The 23,001-nt window shown below is 43.9% G+C and overlaps 1 protein-coding gene across 1 annotated transcript in view; it reads left to right on the top strand.

Moving 5' to 3' along the window:
- ITPR2 (inositol 1,4,5-trisphosphate receptor type 2) overlaps positions 1-23,001 on the top strand; it is a 540,309-nt gene that overhangs the window by 514,493 nt on the left and 2,815 nt on the right. Inside the window, exon 56 of the mRNA XM_082634919.1 lies at positions 22,269-22,430. Coding sequence (XP_082491045.1) covers positions 22,269-22,430 — 162 coding nt within the window. The remainder of the gene's footprint in view (positions 1-22,268; positions 22,431-23,001) is intronic.

Consider the following 23,001-nt stretch of genomic DNA (forward strand, 5'->3'; position numbering starts at 1 on the left):
GCATCCTTCATTGTAGCCTCTACGTTTATTCAGCTAGCATCTAATGAAAGCCTACTGTGTGCGAAACACTATTCTACACTCTAAGAATAAGTGAAACAATGCCCACCCTCCTAGAACTTACACTCTATTCCTGGAAACAGACAAATAACTATATAAGAGAAGCCATGTCAGGGAATGATAAAAAACACATGATCATCTCAATAGACACAAAAAAAGCATTTGACAAAATTCAACATCCGTTCATGATAAAAACTCTCATCAAAGTGGGTATAGAGGGAACATCTCTCAACATGATAAAGGCCATTTACAACAGACCGACAGCCAGCATAATGCTCAATGGTGGAAAGTTGAAAGCCTTCGTGCTAAATTCAGGAACAAGACAAGAATGCCCACTCTCACTGCTTCTATTTAATATAGTATTAGTCCTAGCCACAGCCGTCAAACAAGAAAAAGAAATAAAAGCTATCCAAATTGGAAGGGAAAGGGTAAAACTGTCACTATTTGCAGATGACATGATACTCTATATAAACAACCCTAAAGTCTCCATCCCCAAACTATCAGAACTAATAAATGAATTCAGCAAGGTTGCAGGACACAAGATTAATATATAGAAATATGTTGCATTTCTATACACTAATAATGAAATATCAGAAAGAGGAAGTTAAAAAAAAAACCCTGTTTAAAAATGCATCCAAAGAAAATACAATACCTAGGAATAAACTTAATCAAAGAGGTGAAAGACCTACACTCTGAAAACTATAAAACATTGGTGAAGGAAATTGAAGATGATTCCAAAAAATGGAAAGATATCCCACACTCTTGGATTGGAAGAGTTAATATTATTAAAATGGCCATACTACCTAAAGTAATCTACAGATTTAATGCAATTCCTATCAAAATACCCAGGACATTTTTCACAGAACTAGAACAAACAATCCTAAAATTTATGCGGAACCACAAAACCCCAAATTGCCAAAGCAGTCCTGAGAAAAAAGAACAAAGCTGGAGATGGTGACCCTCCCAGACCTCCGACTATACTACAGAGCTACAGTAACCAAAATAGCATGGTATTAGTATAAAAACAGACACATAGACCAATGGAACAGATTAGAGCACCCAGAAATAAACCCATGCACCTATGATCAATTAATCTACAACAAAGGAGGTAAGAATATATAATGGAGAAAAGACAATCTCTTCAACAAGGGGTGCTGGGAAAACTGGATAGCTACCTGTAAAACAATGAGATTAGAACATCCCCTCACACCATATACAAAAATAAACTCAAAATGGTTTACCTACATGTAAGACCTGAAATCATAAAACTCCTAGAGAAGAATATAGGCAGAACACCCTTTGACATTAATTGTAGCAATATTTTCTTGGATCAGTCTCCTAAGGCAAAAGAAATAAAAGTAAAAATAAACAAATGGGATTTAATTAAACTGGTGAGGAAAAACAAAGTAAGCTAAAGGAGTAGAGAGGGATGGAGGTATATTCTATTGGAGTGAGTGAGCAAACCATGGAAAGCTCCAGGGATCAGCAATAGCTAGCCCCTGGCAGCAATGGGCTGGGCATGAGGGAGGACCAGCAGGGCAGCCCACTTGACCAGAGCTAGTGAGGAAGGCAGATGGCAGCCAAGGATGTGGGAGGGGAGAGGGACAGAGACTAGATCATGCAGGGCCCCTGGGCTGGGAAAGAATTCTACATTTTATGCTAGGAAATTTATTCTAAAAACTTTATCAGTGCTTTCACTTTTTGCTTCAACATTATCAATTATTTCTCATACACAAAATTCACTCCTGACAAGGAAATGGGTAGAACATACTAGGGTAAATAGTTCAACTCACAGAACAGTCACAGGCTGGTAGATTTCAAATTGCTCCTAACCCCTCAGGCAGAAGGTAGGGGGTAAAGAGAGAACTTAAGGTGGCAATCCAACAGCATCCTTTTCACTTTATTCTTTGCACATTTCTGGGTGTATTCTCTGCTTCTGCAGCTCCCTTTAAAACAGTCCAATCGAATATTTATATATATAATATATATATATATATATATATATATATATATATATATGATATATATAATGTCTCAGACCAGCAACAATTTAGCAAAAACTGATGCCTAGCTAGCCCAGTTTACCTGGACTGCTTGTCCTGCAGCTTCTTCACCATTGCTTCTAGGGCACCCTGCCCCTGTGGCCACCTGCAGCCGCTGATGGCCACACGGCCCACAGCCAGAGGCAGTGAACAAGGTTGGTGCCTATTCTAACACCAGCTATCCCATCTAGGGGCACTGCAATCCAGTTCTGGCATTAACCACCCAAAACTATCAGCAACCCCATAAGTTAGAGAGCATGATCCCCAACAAGACTGCCTAGATTTCAGATGCCAACTGCACTTTGGGTGTCCCCAGGCCACCCATACTTCTGACAGCCTACATATACGTTCAGGGATTCCCATGACCCCCCTCAGGCTCAATAACTCAGTAGAACAACTCACAGAACTCAGGAAAACACTGTACTTATGATTACGGTTTTATTATAAAGGATTTATTACAAATCAGGAGGGCCAGCAAAATAAAGAGACATATGAACAAAGTCTGGGAAGGAACACAGAGCTTCCATGCCCTCTCCCCACGGAATAGGGTGTGTTACCTTCCCCTCACATCTGTGTGTTTACCAACCAGGAAGTTCCACAAGCCTCCATGCCCAGAGTTTTTATTAGACTTTCATTACATGGGCGTGATTGATTGAATCATGGACACATACTTGAACTTGATCTGCAGCCTCTCTCCCCTTTCCGGAGGTCAGGCTGGCTCAAAGTCCCAACCCTCTCTTCAGGAGTGCTTGGTCTTTCTGGTGCCTCGCTCCTGTCTTGAAGCTTTATAGCCCACCGGGAGTCACCTCATTAGCATAAACTCAGGTGTGATCCAGGGGGTTTGTGAATAACAAAGACATTTCAATCATTGGGGAAATTCCAGGGACGCACAGTCTCCCCCTAGGAGCCAGGCAAAGACTAGTCTTATTTTTTATTGTACAACAGTGCCCCTGCCAGGGAGAGTGACAGGCCTGGGAGTGGTCAGTTGGCGGTGAGAAGGAAGGTAATGGGGGTAGAAGCAAGTCAGAGGAGAAATGTGAGGTCAGAAATTGCCTCTACTGCTCGGGGGGCCACATACATATGGATTTATCCATGGTTTCAGCTTTTAAGACGTGTACCACCTAAATGAGGAGGCAATTAAAAGTCAGCCAGTATTCGTTATAAAACGTCTCAGGACAGCATCTGAGTTCTCATCAACACAGAGCACCTGTGGGCAGCAGCCAATCATCACCAGGCATCACAGTGTTACGTCGACTGGCTCCATCATGTGTCAGAAATGAGTTTTACACGTACACATTGCTTCAGCATCTGTTTCAGTTTCTTTAAGTTTTGTGTCAGATTGACATTCCATAAAAACAAATCATCAGGGAAACGTTTCAAAAATGGAAAAATGGATAAAACGCATAAAACCGGAACAGCCTCAGTTGGAAAAATGGGGAGTTTATTTGTGAAGCTGCACAGAAATTAGAAAGGTGACACCTACTGCGTGTTCAACGACTGTTTCCACATTGCCTTTGTGTCAAACTGCTCAATGACCTAGGGTTGCAAGTCCTGTTCACCAAGACGCTGTGCCTTCTGTGACCTGGCATCTTATTATTATAATCAACCAGGAGTCATTTTTCAAGAAGAGCCGCCATGGGGCTTTCCTGGTGGCGCAGTGGTTGAGAGTCCGCTTGCCGATGCAGGGGACATGGGTTCGTGCCCCGCTCGGTGAAGATCCCACATGCCGTGGAGAGGCTGGGCCCGTGAGCCATGGCCGCTGAGCCTGTGCGTCCGGAGCCTGTGCTCCGCAACGGGAGAGGCCACAACAGTGAGAGGCCCGTGTACCACAAAAAAACAAACAAACAAACAAACAAAAAGAAGAAGAGCCGCCATGCTCTGGGGGTTCGGTACACCTATCTTCTCCCAGCCTCACTTGTGTCCTGGGCAGCCCATACCTCTGTTTTGTCTTCCGAAGTCTCCCTTGTTCATCCCACTTGAGATTACCTCATTTCTTTTCACATTTAACAGCTGCTGCTTGGCAGAGTTATGTGTCATCGTCTACGGCTGCTGGGTTCCTCGTGTTCAGGACTACATCGTCTTTGGACCCAGCTGGCCAGCTGTTGATGCAGTGGCAGGCTTGGTAAAATTATTTTCAATCTGTGCACCATCCTACAGTTGTTCTAAGTCCCAGACAGTGGTCACTACTATACTCTGCAAAGCTATCATCCAACTTAGAGTTCAGTCCCATGTTGACATCACACCCTGTTTGCCCCTATGCCAGAAGAACATATTGGTTTGGACTCAATTCAAAGTTTTTTATTCAGCATCCCTCAATCCACATGATGTCCTATGCAGAAAAATTTAGTGAAGAAATGTTAGCTTGTTGACGCTAATGAAAAAGTTTGACCTGAGTGTAAGATTTCTTTGGTACAATGTGGCACATCATCTTGGTCCAATTCTGAATTTATTTTTAGGTCTCTGTATTGTGCTAACCCCAAAGAACCACTCCAGATCTTTTATATTCTTTATTTTTTTAATTGAAGTATAGTTGATTTACAATGTTGTGCTAATTTCTGCTGTACAGCAAAGTGACTTAGTTATATGTATATATACATCCTTTTTTAAATATTCTTTTCCATTATGGTTTATCCCAGGAGACTGGATTTAGTTCCCTGTGCTATAGAGTAGGACCTTGTTGTTTACCCATTCTAAATGTAATAGTTTGCATCTATTAGCCCCAAACTCCCACTCCCATCCCTCTCTCTCCTCCCATCCCCCTTGGCAACCACAAGTCTGTTCTCTATGTCTGTGAGTCTGTTTCTGTTTTGTAGATAGGTTCATTTGTGCCATATTTTAGATTCCAGATATAAGTGATATTGTCTGGTATTTGTCTTTCTCTTTCTGACTTACTTCACTTAGTATGATAATCTCTAGTTGCATCCATGTTGCTGAAAGTGGCATTATTTCATTCTTTTTATGACTGAGTAGTATTCCATTGTATATATGTACAACATCTTTATCCACTCATCTGTCGATGGACATTTAGGTTGTTTCCATGTCTTGGCTATAGTGAATAGTGCTGCTGTGAATATAGGGGTACATGTGTCTTTTTGAATTATATTTTTGTCTGGATATATGCCCAGGAATGGGATCGCTGGATCATATGGTAATCCTATTTTTAGTTTTCTGAGGGACCTCCATACTGTTTTCCATAGTGGCTGCACCAACTTACATTCCCACCAACAGTGTAGGAGGGTTCCCTTTTCTCCACACCCTCTCCAGCGTTTGTTATTTGTAGACTTTTTAATGGTGGCCATTCTGACCAGTGTGAGGTGCTACCTCATTGTAGTTTTGATTTGCATTTCTCTAATAATGAGTGATGTTGAGCATCTTTTCATGTGCCTACTGGCCATCTGTATGTCGTCTTTGGAAAAATGTATATTAAGGTCTTCTACCCATATTTCATTTGGGTTGTCTGTTTTTTTGTTGTTGAGCTGTATGAGCTGTTTGTATATTTTGGAGAGTAAGCCCTTGTCAGCGCAGCATTTGCAAATATTTTCTCCCATTCCGTAGGTTGTGTTTTCATTTTGTTTATGGTTTCCTTTGTTGTGCAAAAGCTTGTAAGTTTGATTAGGTCCCATTTGTTTATTTTTGTTTTTATTTCTGTTGCCTTGGAAGAGTGACCTAAGAAAAGCCACTCCAGATCTTGATCGTGACCATGCCCCAGCTGCTCATGATAGATTTTTGAAACAATTCAGGGACTGGTAGAGAGGCCAGTGACGATAAAAGCTAAAGGAAAAAGTCTGGATTTTTTTCAGGACAAGGTCATTGGAATCAAGGACAAATTTCAGGGGAGTATTAATATCCATCCACTTTATAAGAGGAAAAGAGAGAATAGGAAATAATGAAATAACAGTAGCAGGTATAGACTACTCTCATGAAAAATATGTCAAAACCCATTTTTATAGGCAATTTACAAGTGACCAAAATACATATGACTTCATAGTAGATTATACCTCACAAACATCCTTTCAGCAATTTATGTACATAAATGCAATTTTCTAATCTACAGGCTGCCCAGATATGGAACTCTTTCATTCTCCTAATTGGTCCAGATACTATAAATGATAGTACAGGTTTTCATGGAAACCAGAGGGACCATAGTTGTGACAGGAACAATCCTGGTTATGCCATTGTCTCTGCAAAAATTTGTTTTTGGAAAGCAGAATGTTTTTATTTGCATATGATAAGACTGTGCTGATAGAGCATCCTAAGGAATCCATAAACAGTTACTAGAATTAATATGCAAATTTAAAGAGGTTCAAAATTATAAAGTGTACACAAAATAATCATATTTCTATATATTAATCAAAACCTGTTGAAAATTAAATTTTAAATGCCAAAAACATGGAATAATTACAAGTAGATTTAACCAACTATAGGTGCAAACTCTGTTAAAAAAAAAAAACTACAAAATATTGCTAGCGGCTTCCCTGGTGGCGCAGTGGTTGAGAGTCCACCTGCCGATGCAGTGGATGCGGGTTCGCACCCCGGTCTGGGAAGATCCCACATGCCACGGAGCATCTAGGCCCGTGAGCCATGGCCGCTGAGCCTACACGTCCAGAGCCTGTGCTCCGCAACGGGAGAGGCCACAGCAGTGAGAGGTCCGCGTACCGCAGAAAAAAAAAAAAAAAAAAAAAAATATTGCTAGGAGAAAGAAATTTTTTTGTTGTTGGAATATAGTTGCTCCACCATGTTGTGTTAGTTTCTGCCACATGGCAAAGCAAATCAGCCATACTGTGCAAAATTTTTAATAACACTGCTTTCATGCTCACATGTGTCCCTATTTAGCCTACAAATAACACGATTTGTAACGGGAGTATAGTTAATAACAGGAGTACAGTTAAGGATTTCCTTTAAGGTTCAGCCAAAGGTTAGCGATGTTAAGATATCACTGGTTAGGTCTTGAGTTATTTAAAGTGGTTGTTCTCAGACTTTAGTATACATCAGAATCACCTAGAGGGCTTGTTAAACACAGATTACTGGGCCCCAACCTTACAGCTCCTGATTCTGCAGGTCTGGGGTGTGGCCTAAGAATTTGCATTTCTGTTTCCCATTTGATGTTAATGCTGCTAACCCAGGACAGACAGGCTTTAAGGACCAACAACTCTTCTCCTCTGCTTGGGTAGTATTTTGAAGACAAGGGAAAAGACTTTCGGATAAACCAAACAAGTTAAAAGAACTATTTGATAAAAGGTCTTAATGTCAGGGGCTAGTATAAGAACATCAGCTGGTGAGCTGGCTGACTGCAAATTCAGTCTAATCAGATTATTACAAGTAAAGCCCCGCGACGATAACCATGTGCTGGATCCTTCATTGATTTTTGTGTGTGATTTTGAGATTTGGTGACCATTCATTAAAGAGTTTGCTCTCAAGGGGGGAGGGGCGGGGGGGGAGAGCATTGTGGTTTTTTTTTTTTTACATCTTTATTGGAGTATAATTGCTTTACAATGGTGTGTTAGTTTCTGCTTTATAACAAAGTGAGTCAGTTATACATATACATATATCCCCATATCTCTTCCCTCTTGCGTCTCCCTCCCACCCTCCCTATCCCACCCCTCTAGGTGGTCACAAAGCACTGAGCTGATCTCCCTGGGCTATGCGGCTGCTTCCCACTAGCTATCTATTTTACGTTTGGTAGTGTATATATGTCCATGCCTCTTTTTGTTGTTGTTGTTCCAGAGAAGGAATTTAAGTAGGCTTTTAGAAGATTTACTCATTTTTTTGTTCAAGACAAACCTGTATGTGCTGTGTATATACATACATATACATCTGTGTGAGGTATAAAAGGCAGTGAAGTTCAAACGGTAACAGATGGAGTTACTAAAACAGATTTTAATTCCACTTGTTATTGTGTTACATTTGACTCTGGTGTTAAAAAAGTTCTGGAATGTTCTTTCTCTAGATCTATGTTTTCTGTGTAGACATTTTATATGTGTGTGTACGTAAATTTTTCCTTGAGCTCTATATATAAATTGACTATGATTTTTTAAATAGATGTATTATTCTTAATTCGCCTCTTAATAAGTCACCTACAGTGGAAATGAATATGATGATGATATTTGAGAGAAATTTCAGGAGAGTCCTGTCAAAATATCAGAAAAAGATGTTTTGATTTACATTTTACTGCTGGTGTCACCACTTGCTATTCAGCATTTTATTAATAGTATTGAAATATAAATTGCCCTTTTTTGTTTTCATTATTGACTTTTTTTGATTATAAAGAACAGGCTGATCTTGATCTAAACATGCTTGTCATTTTCATAATTGAGGAGAGTTATAGCCAAAGTACATATGTAAATACCGAATAACTGAAAGATTCAGAACAAAGATTAACCCGTGAACACCGTATAGTAAAAATTAAGTTGGTGACACCTTCTAGGGTCAAGAGACTTTTAAGGTCAGGGATGTCTTTGATGTATCAGGAGTCCTCCATCGTCATCCTGGTTCTGCCATGATCTTCTGATTTGTGACTCAGGGGTTAGTGGTTAAATTTAAACTATCTTTAAGGCTTCCTCCATCTGTATTAGTAAGGGACATTCTCCAGTGGTGTGCTAATGTTTAACGACCAGTTCTGGCGGTAACGAGAAAGCTCTGATGGTTGCATTGCCTATTTCCATGGTGTAAATATTCCCACCGTGGCTGATTTCAGGCTGCCAATGTGGTGTCACTGAACTCAGAGGTGGAACACAGTGGCACAAACCAGCTCTCTTCAGTGGGAGAATAGCTGTGGAGTTCTGGCCCAATAACCCATTTAGGGGCTCAGTTATCCAGTCTATCTGTTCACATTAATCCTGCAAACAAAATATTTTGAGCTCTGTGAATGCAATCTTATCCTCCAGGAAAAGGTGTGGTCTGTCAAGTATGCATTTCCAAACATTCATTTGCTGACTTCAAAGCCCCCCGGGGCTGACATTATTGTGATAGCACACCCCGTGTCCCACTCCTGCCACTCTTGCCAAAGTCCCCATGAATGCCCACCCGGAGATGGTGGTCTCCAAATGGAAGTCTACTATGTCTGTTCTTCATGCAGCAGCCAAAGTGTTCTGTTTCATTTTATTTTATTTATTTATTTATTTATTTTTTGCTGTACACGGACCTCTCACTGTTGTGGCCTCTCCCGTTGCGGAGCACAGGCCCGGACACGCAGGCTCAGCGGCCATGGCTCACGGGCCCAGCCGCTCCGCGGCATGTGGGATCTTCCCGGACCGGGGCACGAACCCGCGTCCCCTGCATTGGCAGGCGGACTCTCAACCACTGCGCCGCCAGGGAAGCCCTCATTTTATTTTTATGTGTACATGTGTGTATGTATTTGCTGTAAACCAGGAATAGCCATTCCTCTGCTGGGGGCCAAAACCCTCCTTGGCCCCCACTGCTTCCAGTCCTCTCCATAACTGGGTCTGCTTCTGGTACCTTATCTCCTACCACTCTCTGTCTCTCACTTAGGACCACACTCCAGTTCAACCTTCTTTCTGTTCTTCAAATATGCCAACCTCACTTCGAGCCTTAGAGGCCTTTGCCAGACTGTTCCCTCTGCCTGAAGCTCTGTCCCATCACTTCAGTGCAGAGCTATTTCCTTCTCATCAGCCAGGCATCACCTCCTCAGAGTAACCTGTATGGCCTATTCAATCTACAGTAGCCCCCTCTCCTCCAAAGACAATGTTTCAAACCACCGTTTTCTTCATAGTATGTACCCTTATCTGAAATTATTTCATTTATGGTCATTCGTTATCGTCTCCCTGCTCTTCATTCACCGTCCGTTAGACTGTAAGCTCTATAAGAGCAGAGACCCTTTCTGAGCTGTTCATTGCTTTAGCCAGAGCTTGGAACAGCATCGACTACATAGTAGGTGGTCATTACATATACTTGAAGAAAGAAAGGAAGGAGGTCTTTTTGCTTTGGATTAGTAAAGAACAAAAAGAAAGGGGGGCTTCCCTGGTGGCGCAGTGGTTGAGAGTCCGCCTGCCGATGCAGGGGACACGTGTTCGAGCCCTGGTCCGGGAAGATCCCACATGCCACGGAGCGGCTGGGCCTGTGAGTTATGGCCGCTGAGCCTGCGTGTCCGGAGCCTGTGCTCCGCAACGAGAGAGGCCACAGCAGTGAGAGGGCCACGTACCGCAAAAAAAAAAAAAGAAAGAAAGAAAGGGGAATTTTTCATAGTAATGATATGTCTTATTGAAAAACTCAGGTTACCATGTTTACTGTATATAACAACTCCTAATCATCCATCCATTTTACCAACAATATGTATCAAGTGCCAACGACATAGAAATGGAAGATGCAAGAAGAAATCAGAAAGAAATACTGCCCTCTAAAGGGCTTATAAACTAAACAGTTCACATATTTCTCCTCTGTGTAGTTGATGACCCCAGAATTAATTAATAATATTAATTATGTATGACATTTATGATATGATTGTGATATTTCATTTATGGTATGGTCACAATTATCCCATAATTATTATAGTATTAAATATGATTATTATATAATAATTAGTTAGCTGTATGACTTAGATAAGGACCTTAGTCATTCTAGTTTAAAGTTTTATCACCTTTATGCTGGACAAAATAGGCCAGTGTTAAATTAGCACCTGGCCCCTTTAGTCCCTTGACATTTGCACCAGTCGGGGGTCTTTAAACAACAGCAGCTAACCTGGCTATCTTAGGGGGATAAGGAATTTGTGGAAGGGATGCGCAAAATTAAGAGGAAAGGGACAACCAGGCCCAGCTGGGCAGAATCCAAGCAAAGTGAGCTGGCCAGAAAGTCCCACCTGGGGCCAAGGCTGGCTGGAGGGAAGGTGCCACTGTCTCTGCTGCTGTGTCCTGGAAGCCGGCCCTGGCACCAGTGGCATCACCACAACCAGAGGTCACTGTTTCAATCACTGTGAACAAAAAGAATTCTGCTTCTTGGTAGCCCTTGTTCCGTGTCAAAATCTCAAGCAGGAGCAACCGGTGGGCCACTCTTAGGTCATGTGACTGCGCTCTGACTACCACAGGGAGGACAGACTTTTCAGCTTCCTCAGCAGGACGATGGACCCAGCCTTCCACACGACCCCCAGTGGCAGTTTCCTCAAGCACAGGAGGGCATCAGGGGTTAGGCAGCCAGAAGTTGGACAGATGCCTACTTGAGTATTCAATACTCTGTTCAAAATACTTTGCCCCAATCTCACCATGAAGAAACCTCTAGTTTTTTCCTATCCCAAGGAGACTTGCAAATGCTCATACTTGAGATTATTTGCAGAAGAAAATAAATATTTATGTTCTTTGATAAAGAGGCCAAGAGAGAAACTTAGGAGAGTAAATATGGAAATTAACAAATAATAAGATTAAGAAAGGGTTAAAGCCCCAAGAATAAAAATATAGATTAAGTAGAGTTATGAACGGACAGGAAAAGAAAACCATAAACAGGAAGGGAAATGACTGGCTCTAAGGAGGCCCACAAGTAGGACCCTAGAGCTGCCTGGCGTTCCCGACGATCTCCTCTGTTATGCAAGCTTTACTTATTTATGTTTCCTTTGTGGTCAGAGTGCTTCCCACTTAACACTTCTCCAGGAAAAACGGCAATAGGGATCTGGGAGAATGTCAGGCAGGCCCTTTGGTTCCTTGATTGCTCACAGCCAGGTGGCAGACAAGCCTCCCATCGCTGCATCATCAGACCTTTGACTGGGTTTCGGTGCCTGCCTCTGGGGCTGCTGTGTATCTTTGAATCAGCTGGCCGGTGGCTCAAAGCATCTTTGGCTGCGGGGCTCCACTCCCATCCTCTCTGAGTGATTCCAACCTGGTCGGTGCTCAAGGTGGGGTCCATAGCCTCCAGCAACCCCATATCACAGCCGCTGCCACAGCCAGAGACCTTCTGCCCTTTAGCTTTCCTGGTTACCAGTCTAGCAATCCTGCTAGTTATTGACAAGAGGACTGTAGCTCCCAGCAACCCTAAGCTGCTCTTGGGTCCGGATCCTCTTAGGTCTCCCCAGCCATGGACCACTCTCTCTCCTCGGTGCAGCTCCCTCCCTGGCTGCCCTGTGGGCTGGGAGCAGATCAACCCCTCCACTTGCTGTTGTAGCTGATGCTTTGTGTAGACACCCAGGGGACACGGTTAGCTGCGTCAGGGGTGAAAAGACTGAGACCAAAAGAGAACCTATAAGCAGTTTCACTTCCGTGTGCAGCCATTGCCCTCCCATCGTGGACATACAGGGTGTCGCTAAGAGGGAGGGTTGGGAAGGCGGGAAGGGCTAGGAAGCAAGGCGGGTGCTCCGGGGCTGTGGTCTCTGCCCACAGTCCAACCTGCTGCCCATGATGAGAGCCGCCGCTCGCCCCCAGGGGTGCGTCACCTATTCCAGGTCACTGCCAAGAGCCCTACTTTTCAAAAGCGGTGCATTTTCAGGTTGCTGGAATAGGTAGGACTTGAAGATCACAGTTCTCTCAACCCCCAAATAGCCGGGGTCCCCCATCCGGCACGCAGACCACACTCAGGCAATGACTCTTCCATTGGCCTAGTGCATGCAGTGCCTCTTGCCCATTGCAGGAGGCCAAGGTCCACATTAATGCCTGACTTTACCAGCACCTAGCTCCCCCGCCAGTCTGGAAATGCTTAAGGACAGAAATCTCGACCCATGAGTCTGAAACTCCAGAGCCCAACACTTTTTTTTGGTAACATCTTTATTGGAGTATAATTGCTTTACAACGGTGTGTTAGTTTCTGCTGTATAACAAAGTGAATCAGCTGTACGTATACATATATCCCCATATCCCCTCCCTCTTTCGTCTCCCTCCCACCCTCCCTATCCCACCCCTCTAGGTGATCACAAAGCTGTGGCTCCCTGTGCTATATGGCTGCTTCCCACTAGCTGACATTTTACATTTGGTAGTGTATATATGTCCATGCCACTCTCTCACTTCGTCCCAGCTTACCCTTGCCCTCCCCGTGTCCTCAAGTCCATTCTCTACGTCTGTGTCTTTATTCCTGTTCTGCCCCTAGATTCATCAGGGGCATCACCATTTTTTGTTTTTAGATTCCATACATATGTGTTAGCATACGGTATTTGTTTTTCTCTTTCTGACTTACTTCACTCTGTATGACAGACTCTAGGTCCATCCACCTCACTACAAAAAACTCAATTTCGTTTCTTTTTATGGCTGAGTAGTATTCCATTGTATATATGTGCCACATCTTCTTTATCCATTCCTCTGCTGATGGACACTTAGGTGGCTTCCATGTCCTGGCTATTGTAAATAGAGCTGCAATGAACATTGTGGTACATGACTCTTTTTTTTTTTTTTTGCGGTACGCGGGCCTCTCACTGTTGTGGCCTCTCCCGTTGCGGAGCACAGGCTCAGGACGCGCAGGCTCAGCGGCCATGGCTCACGGGCTTAGTTGCTCCGCGGCATGTGGGATCTTCCCGAACCTGTGTCCCCTGCATCGGCAGGTGGACTCTCAACCATTGTGCCACCAGGGAAGCCCACATGACTCTTTTTGAATTATGGTTTTCTCAGGGTATATGCCCAGTAGTGGGATTGCTGGGTCATATGGTAGCTCTATTTTTAGTTTTTTAAGGAACCTCCATACTGTTCTCCATAGTGGCTGCACCAATTTACATTCCCACCAACAGTGCAAGAGGGCTCCCTTCTCGCCACACCCTCTCCAGCATTATGACACTCTTGTTTAAGTGTTTGTTGAACTGTTTTGATCCTCTCTTCAACCGAGGGGGGTCCACACTCACCTGTTTCACTCTGGCTCCTAAGGTGAGGAAGTCACAGAAGGCAGGCCCTTCCGGCTTTCAGCTCTGCAGAAGCTGAGCCTGCCAGGCTGTGATGCCCTCCAGCACGCCCCGTGCTGGGAGCGGGTCAGCCACTTCCCCCACGGCTGTGCTGTGTGTAAAACTGGACCAGCGTCCAGTCCCTCCCAGATGTAACTTTTTTGATAAAGAGGCCTCTCACCTCTGTGGCCTATCCCGCCACGGAGCACAGGCTCCGGACGTGCAGGCTCAGTGGCCACGGCTCACGGGCCCAGCCGCTCCGCGACATGTGAGATCTTCCCGGACCGGGGCACGAACCCGTGTCCCCCGCATCGGCAGGCGGACTCTCAACAACCGCGCCACCAGGGGAGCCACCAGGGAAGCCCCCAGCTGTAACTTCTTGACTGCCAGCCTGAGGCCCTGCTGAATCAGTACCCTGTGGTCCTCATCCCAGCACTTCCTCCTTCATCGGCACTTTTGCTGGACCTATTTTTCTCTCTGCCCTTGGGAGCAGTGACTGGATCAAATAGGCCTTGTCCCTGGAGGGCTCCCCAGCCAGCAGCCCCCTTCCCAGCAACGATGCCCTGGATGTGGGGGTGTGGAAAGGGGTCAGGCAGGAGCACCGCAGTGACGCCAGGGGCTGTTGCTCTTTGAGCATTTGTTCGGTGCCTCTAAGGGGCAGGCTCCAGCCTCTGTGCGATCAGCTCAGCCGTCCAAGGATCCTTGAAGTTCATACAGTGCTTTGTAGGGTGCAAACTCCTTTCACATGCGTAATGCAAACTTGATGTCCACGCATCTAGATTTGTAAAATACTTCAAGGTTTGACAATGACATTTTAAAGGGATTTGTTACTTTACGAAAGCATGCAATACAGATTTGCCTTGGATAACTAACACATTTTAAATTTCTCAGTCCACGCAAATATGGTACTCTACCACATTTGCAGGAACTTAGTTGCAGGAGGAAGATACAGGTACAGAATAAACAGGGAGAGATGGAAGGAAGATACAGTTAATAAGGGCTGAGGGACTTCCCTTGGTGGTCCGGTGGTTAAGAATCTGTCTTGCAATGCTGGTTGGATCCCTGTCAGGGAATTAAAAGCCCGCATGCCCCGGGGCAACTAAGCCCACGTGCTGCAACGAAAGATCCCACGCACTGCAACTAAGACCCGATGCTGCCAATAAATAAACAAACAAACAAACATACATACATACATTTAAAAAGAAAAAAGTGAGGGCTGGCAAATGGATCTTCCAGTCCTGGAACGTGTTATTTTTCTAATGCAGCAAAATTTGCTCTTCTTCCCTCCCTTTTCTTTAGAATGAGTTGCCAAGGTTTTCATTTATTTGTCAATCCAGGAATAACGTTTTCATTTCAAAGGACACAGCTGGATCCTTTCTGTCACCTCCAGTCCCCAGTGTTTGTCAGACAAGAGTGTGTTTTCCAGCTCATCCTTTCTTCCTCAAAACCCAGGGCCTGCATCCGAACCCCTGTGAGAATCAGCCTTTTTGTTGTCCATATTGAGCAATATTTGTCCCATACAGGTCGGGTGTTTACCAGGAGCAAGTGAAGCTAGAAGCCCAGATGCTAGTGCTGTGGGTGTCCCTTAAGTTTCTTTTTTTTGGCTGCATCGGGTCTTAGTTGCGGCATGCGGGATCTTTTTTTTTTCAACTGCAGCACACGGGCTCTTCATTGCAACGTGCGGGCCCAGTAGTTGTGGCGCGCAGGCTTAGTTGCCCCGCCGCATGTGGGATCTTAGCTCCCCGACCAGGGATTGAATTGGCATCCCCTGCATTGGAAGGCGGATTCTTAACCACTGGACTGCCAGGGAAGTCCCTCCCTTAAGTTTTTGAGCTAATGTCTCACCTGCCAGCAAGGCCGCCGTGTTGGTCTGAGGGTGGGAAGCCCACCATGCCCCTCCATCATTGAGCAGAGTCTGGGATGGGGTACATGAAGCACTTCGCGTTAACCAACACGATTACTTTGACTTCAGAAAGAATCCCTGTTCCAGATATTGTCCTTGTTCTGAAGTTCCAGGAAAGCAGGAATTATGTCTTTCCTTCAGGGACCTTCCAGTAAGTAGGTGGTATTAGCATTGCTGGTGTTCCTTTTGCGAGCCATTTCTGCTGACATCTTCAAACCAAAAGTGCAAAGAGAGGAATGCAGTGGGTCACAATGAGGCTTTGGGGAAATGGTTATACTCGTCAGCCTAGGAGGCTTTGCATATGATTTTAGAATGGAAAATGAAATATAAACTTAAGACTTAGAAGAGGATGGTAACCAAGAAAAACCTTTGCCAGTGGTCTTGTAACAGCATATTTTAAGCATAGAGAGTCTAGAAGCAGAAATGAGGATACAGATTAAATGGTTTATTGATATTCCAGTACAACACAATACTGTGCATGGTATGTTCAATGTGATACCCCTCATGAGCAGTCTTTTAGAGCACTCTGCAAAATTGCAGTGAATGTCAAGCATTGATCAATGTATTTCCACAGTATCTGCATCTGCATTTCTGATACAATACCTAAAGCATTTATTTCTGATTTTCAATAAATAAACCTTTAGCATACCCCAGAAGAAGTAATCAAGGGGGTTCAAGGTATAAAATATATTCTCACTGTAGTCTCTGTTTTCTCTGGCAAATTCAGAAGCTAAGCATTGACATCTCCATTGGACGTGGAAAAATAGTCCAGTGCAGTGAAAGGAGCACAAGATTTCCTTTTGCACAAAGTGGAGGCCAAAGCCTGGCCCAGTCACTTATAACCCCTATGTGGCCTTGGCAAGTAACTAATCCTCTTCCTGCCTCAGTGTTGTCATCTGTAAAATGGAGATGGTAACAGTCTCAACCTTATGGAATCATTCTGGGTATTGGCCATAGCATGACTAAAGTGCCTGACACTTGCCAAGCAGCCAAAAAATGGGATTATTACTGTGTTATAGAACTACAGTGCTTGCTTTCTCTTTAGTTTACATGCAGGTGACTTATTTTTAATCTTTTTTTAAACCTTTTTTTATTGAAGTATAGTTGATTTACATTTTAGGTGTACAGCAAAGTGATTCAGTTATATATATGTATACATATATTCTTTTTCAGATTCTTTTCCATTATCGGTTATTACAAGATACTGAATATAGTTCCCTGTGCTATACAGTAGGTCCTTGCTGTTTATCTATTTTATATATAGTAGTGTATATCTGTTAATCCCAAACTCCTAAATTATCCCACGTGACTTTTAATGTGTACCTAGTAGAACGAAAATGACATAAGACAGTTTCTCCAATGTTTGGCTCACTGAAATCAGTCTCCTACTTTTCAATCTCGTTCTGATGCAGAGAGAAATCCTTACAATCTTTACATTTTCTCAAGCCTGTCACCAATTAAGCATCAGCAGGGCTAGATTATATAAGAGCTTTTCCACTACGTAATATGGAAGAACTTGTCCAGAAGTGGAAGTCAAGTGCAGGGAAACAGTTATAAGACCTCAAGGAAACCTAAACTTTCTAGGTTTCAGACTGGGCGTTTGTAATATGCTGAGCTTGGGTTATGTGGTTTCAAGGTTGCTTCTAGCCTAAATGCTATGTTTCTGTTTGCTCACTTGGCGAGCTTGGGGCTTGTCTCAGCAATTTGGTTTGTAAAGTTTTGAATTCATAGCTCACAGAATGATGAGCTGGAAGAGACATAGAGACCACCCAGGGTAACACTCTGGTTTTACAGATGAGGAAACTGGGACTCAGAGTATAAGGCTTCCCCACCATCCTTATATCACATAGCTAGCTTTTGGCTGAACTAAAACCAAAACCCAGGTGTTCTGACTCCTAGATCAATGCTCTTTCCTTTATATCGCATGGCCTCTTTCCTGCAAATGGGGTATCACATTTAAGAACCAAATATGAAAACAGCACAGCTGAGCTCTGACTGACTCTGACAACCTAATTGTTTACGGAATAACTACAAAATTACATAAGTCAAATTGATCTGACTGTTGAAAGGACTATTTGAAGGGTTTTCACACTTAAGTCTGTCTATGTTCTAGTGATGGAGAAAGACACATTATTATTAGAATTTAGGGATAGCAAGAGGGTTATGGCTGGCATGCTCTTGGTCCCTTCATCTCTGGGCTTTGCATTTTAGAAGGCTTGAGAAGCTCTGGATTTCCCATCACCAAGTAGCTAGGATCATACACTGTAACCTCAGAATCTAACACTTAATCTGCAGCTTCCCTGACTTTATATTACCCTGTGGTTAAACATTTTCATTCCTGATGAAATAAGGAAATGGTGTCATATTGACTAACCAAAGTCGCCATGGGACTCTGCTAATCATGAGAATGATCACGAGATGTACGTAGCATATGTGAGTAACCAAGAAATAACAAATCAAATCCAACTGCTTTGTTAGATGATGGACTCATTGCAAATCGACGCGGTGAGGGAGTGGTGTCCTGTTCACCAGTCACCGTTCTGAGTGTCTGTCCTGCAGTTCTGGCTTAGACTAAAGTCCAGCGCTCTCTTTTCTCACTTTCCATGGCTTCCATGGAAGCCACTCTTTTTGACACTGGAGCAGAGAGAGGAACCTTGGGGTATTTCATTGGAAACAACTTTCAGTGAACAAGCCTGTGCAGCATTTATTCTAAGAACTCTGCTTGATTTGAGTTAATTTTGGTGAAAAGAATATACTTTCTGCACGAATTTGGAGGAACACCCATTGTGAAAATTTATTTTTAAAAGAGTGGCTTTTTTTTGTAAAAAGAGGACAAAAGACCATACATTTAGGTTGCTTATTTTTTGCCATTTTAGTGAGATGCAAAACATTCAAGTCAGGTTCCCAGAAATTAAGAAAAGGAACCAGAAAGCATTCAATACTGAAAAAAAAATCTTAATGACACGTTATATTTTAGCTTCAGATTATGGTCCATTGATATACAGAGGAAGAGAGGAATGAAACAAAAAGCACAAAACTAGGAGAGAAAAGGCTGAGAACCAGGCAAACAAACAAAAACAGAGAAAGATACAGGCAGTGCAAGGAAGAAAGATGAGAAAAACCAAAAGAGGATTAGAAGAGAGAATGATCTTTAGGGACTCGGAGAAAGGACAGTGGAGCTGGGTGGCTTTCCTAGCTCCCCCTTAAGCCCGGCTTGTCGCTGTTTTCATCATCTTTGATTGAAGTCTTACTCTCCACCTAGACTGTCAATTCCACCAGCACAAGAACTGCACTGGGTTTGGCTCTCTATTGTTTTCCCAGTGCCTAGCACAGACATAGTCAACACTGTAAGAATTAGGCAATGAATGGATGAACAAAGGAACAAGTGAAAAAAGAATGTGTAAGGGAAGAGTCCTGTGGCCCAACCAGCTGGGGCAGTGGTCCCCTGAGAACTGCCATTGTCTCCTCAAAAGCAAGAGACCGTGGACTGGGCTGACCTGGGCCCCGCAACACCTACAAGAGCATTTCTTCAGAGGCGATTCCACCATCTCACCCATGTTCTCTTTGCTAAGCATTAGAACACTGTTTTGTCTCTCTTTCTCTTGGAAACTTTCTGAAAGCTGATGTTTTCGCCAGCCCCACCTTGGGTATCACCATGTCTCCTGGTACCTTCTCACCCCAGGCCCAGTTGTCTGAGGTTCTCGAACGCTTCTGTTCCATCAGCCTCCCTGGAATCCCTGTCCTGATACAGACCAACTCTCCTCTCCTACAAGCTGCCTTCTTGGCTCTCCTGAGAGGAGTCCCCTGTCCTTTAGCCCACTGGTAGCAGTGGCCGATCTTCCTACCCCCTTAGTACGAAGGGCCCCAGAAGCGGGTCAGCTGACTCAACTCCCCATCGCCAAGAAATCATCACATCTTCACCCTCATGTGAAAACCCATTCTTCAAGCCTTTCCGTCACTGTCTTCTAATACCCCCTGGTCACTCCTGGGTGTCATCCACCCCTTCTACTGACCTCCTTCAGGATGAATTCTCGGATTTCGTGCATGATTCATCCAAAAGATTCTCCTCTGCAAATTGTGATTTTTAAAATCTGTAGTAAAATATACATAAAACATAAAATTTTACCATTTTAACCATTTTACGTGTAGAGTTTTATGGCATTCGGTACCTTCACGTTGTTATGCGGCCATCACCACCGTCCATCTCCAGAGAGTTTTCATCTTCCCAAACTAAAACGCCGTACCCATGAAATACTAACTCCCCAAATTCCCTGATATTTTATCAGATTTCAGACCCTCTCACTCTAGAATTTTTATTTCCTGACATTGTGCTGCGTTCAGGATTTTAAATATTTTTCCACTTTCTGTCCACAGTCTCCCTTGCCAGGAGGCCTGGATGCAGACAGGTCTGGGTGGGGATCCCAGCTAAACGATTTGCCAGCCTCAGTTTCTTCATTTGTAAAATTAAGATATAGAGAATACGGTAGATAATATAAATACTAAATAGATAAGAGAACTGGAGTCCATTGGATCGTCCAAAGGATTAAGTGCTGACAGAGCATTTAGCACAGGTCTGCGCTTCTCTATCCCTCCTACCAGGTCCACACGCTAGTGTTCCTCAGTCCAGCCACTGCTCTGCTGACATTCCTAGCTTCCTGATACCTTTGTCTTCCTAAGGCCCATTCCAAGGGACACACCATCTTGTATCAGTCCAGCTCTCTGCCTCAACTCCACACCCACTTGGACTGTTGGTGAACAGTGGTCTTTGCTGGAGTCATTACAAGGCACGGTCTCCCACTCCGCCCCTGCAAGCAATTAATGGGCCCCTATTTGGCTTCCTCTTCCCATTCCTCATGCCAGCCATTTCAGGTCTTTCCTCTTCACTCCATCTCCCTACCCTGCCACTACCCAAGCAGTTACCATTTATCTTCTATGTCTCCATAGATCAGAGTTCTTAAACTTTAGTGCACATAGGAGTCATGCAGGTCCCCTAAGAGGTTCTAATTTTGTAAGAGACAGTGGGGTTGAAAGCTGCTATTTTAACAAGCAACCCCAGGGGATTTTGATACGCAGAGTGCCCAGTTCACTTTTTGTGGAGGGCTCTCCTAAGCCACAAGCTCCTTGAGAGCAGACATGTTGTCTTACCTGATTTTCATCTCTAAATACCTGGCAACAGATATTGAAGGATTAATTGAATGAATGAATCTGGCTGTCACTCTGCACTTCAGCATGTTACCATTCTCCTTTGAAATGCTAATTGGCTACAGCTATTTAAATGCAGCTTAAATCTCTTTAATATGTTTTATCCTATCCTTTATCAGCCCTTTTCACTGCCACTGGGGGTAGGGGACTATAAAGAACATGTTATTCTCTGACTAACAACTACCAAAAAAAAAACCAATCCAAGGTCCAGATGAGGTTTAGGGAGAAGTGCAGAGATACATAGGTTGGGTCTTTCCCCTTTCCTCTTAGGGGAGGAACGTACTCTGCTGACTCTTGTTCTAGGGATCAGCTAGGCAGACATCTTTGTAGCCACTGCAGTGGACTTTTCTGGAGTGGAAAGAATCTTAAGCAGGAAGGTCACTGCTAGGGATATTGGGAGAAGGTGACTTAGAGAAATAGGTAGAGATACAGACTGACATATCCAGTCAGTGGTGGAAAGGCTCACCTGCCTTCAAATCCTAACTCTGCCATTTTCTAGCTTGTGATGAGGGTAATTAAACTGCTGGGGCCGCTTGATTCCTCATCTGTAAAATGGGACAGTGATTTACCTTGCAAGCTCTTTTGAGGATTGAAAGACAGGGTATAAATAATTCACAGTGATTCTATGATGGTAGGCAATCAGGCAGAGTTTTCAAGAGAGGTGGGTATCTCATTAACCATCTGTCTTTACCACAATGGAGGGGACACACACACACACCCACACACACGTATGTGCTCACACCCCTACACTCAGTCAGCCTGGAAAAACAGAAGTGGCACCAGCTATTGCCCTCTGGGGAAGTCTAACTCTAAAACCTCCCTCCCACTGTAATAAAATGTTTCCAAAGAGAGCAGACAGGGTAACCTCGGGCCATGCCCTTCCACTTCCCTCTTCCCTGAGCGGAGCTGGGAGCCTGTCTTGGGGAAGTGGGAGGTAAACCAGCATGGGTGGCTGGAACTGAAACATTTCTTTTAGCATCTCCAGACCCTACCTCATCATTCATCAAGATTCACTGATCGCCCACAGCGTTCAGGGCGCTGCTCTAAATGCTTTATCCGGGACCTCCCTGGGAGCCCCTACGAAGTTTGTTGCAATATTTAATTCCCACCCTCAACCTCTCCCCACCCCTGGCCAGAAAGAGTACCTTTTGCTTTGGGTGCTAAGAAACTTTGATTTAAATGTTAATAATAAACATATAAACATTCTTTACAGAACTTCAGGCACTCTTCCATATTTATTCCCTTGTTCCTGCACATGTATTTGCTTTTAGGAGAAGAATCTGGACTGGTTTCCTCGGATGCGAGCTATGTCCCTTGTTAGCAATGAAGGTGACAGTGAACAAAATGAGATTCGGACCCTGCAGGAGAAGTTGGAATCGACCATGAGTCTGGTCAGACAGCTCTCGGGTCAGCTGGCGGAGCTCAAGGAGCAGGTGGGTGCACTGGGCAGATGGAGCTGGGGGGCGGGGCATGTGAAATCGTTCACCACTGTGAGAGAGGGGTGGCTGGAGACTTCTGGGCGCAAGATTGTTACCCACGATGGACTGTAAATTCCCATAAAAAAAACACCCCACCAAATCTCTGCAAGCAAAGGCTACTTCTACTTATCACACCTCCCCATCTTGTGTGACACTTCTATGGAACGGGGAAGGAAGGAGCAGATACCTAAAGACAAGGACCTCTTTGGACTTTTTTATAGAAAATCGTATTCTCTGCCATCATACCCATTACTGACTTCATCAGAAAGGCAGATCGTCATTAGTACCTGTCATTTCAACACTACAATCGACCCCTTCGTCGTGTAACATTGTTAGCATTAGTAAAAATATCAAAACTGTGGTAGGTTTTAAAATGACTAAGGTGATGGCAATGATTATATGTGTGTGACAAGCAAGGGCTGCTTTAAAAGAACCACAGTTCCTCTTTCTTAACCACAGACAGGGGTTTGCTCTGTTTCTCTGCCTAGGGAAATTCACTTTAAAAAATATTTTCCCTTTTTTGATA

Source organism: Mesoplodon mirus, assembly GCF_964341445.2.
Source record: "Mesoplodon mirus genome assembly, chromosome: 11".
Taxonomy (NCBI): domain Eukaryota; kingdom Metazoa; phylum Chordata; class Mammalia; order Artiodactyla; family Ziphiidae; genus Mesoplodon; species Mesoplodon mirus.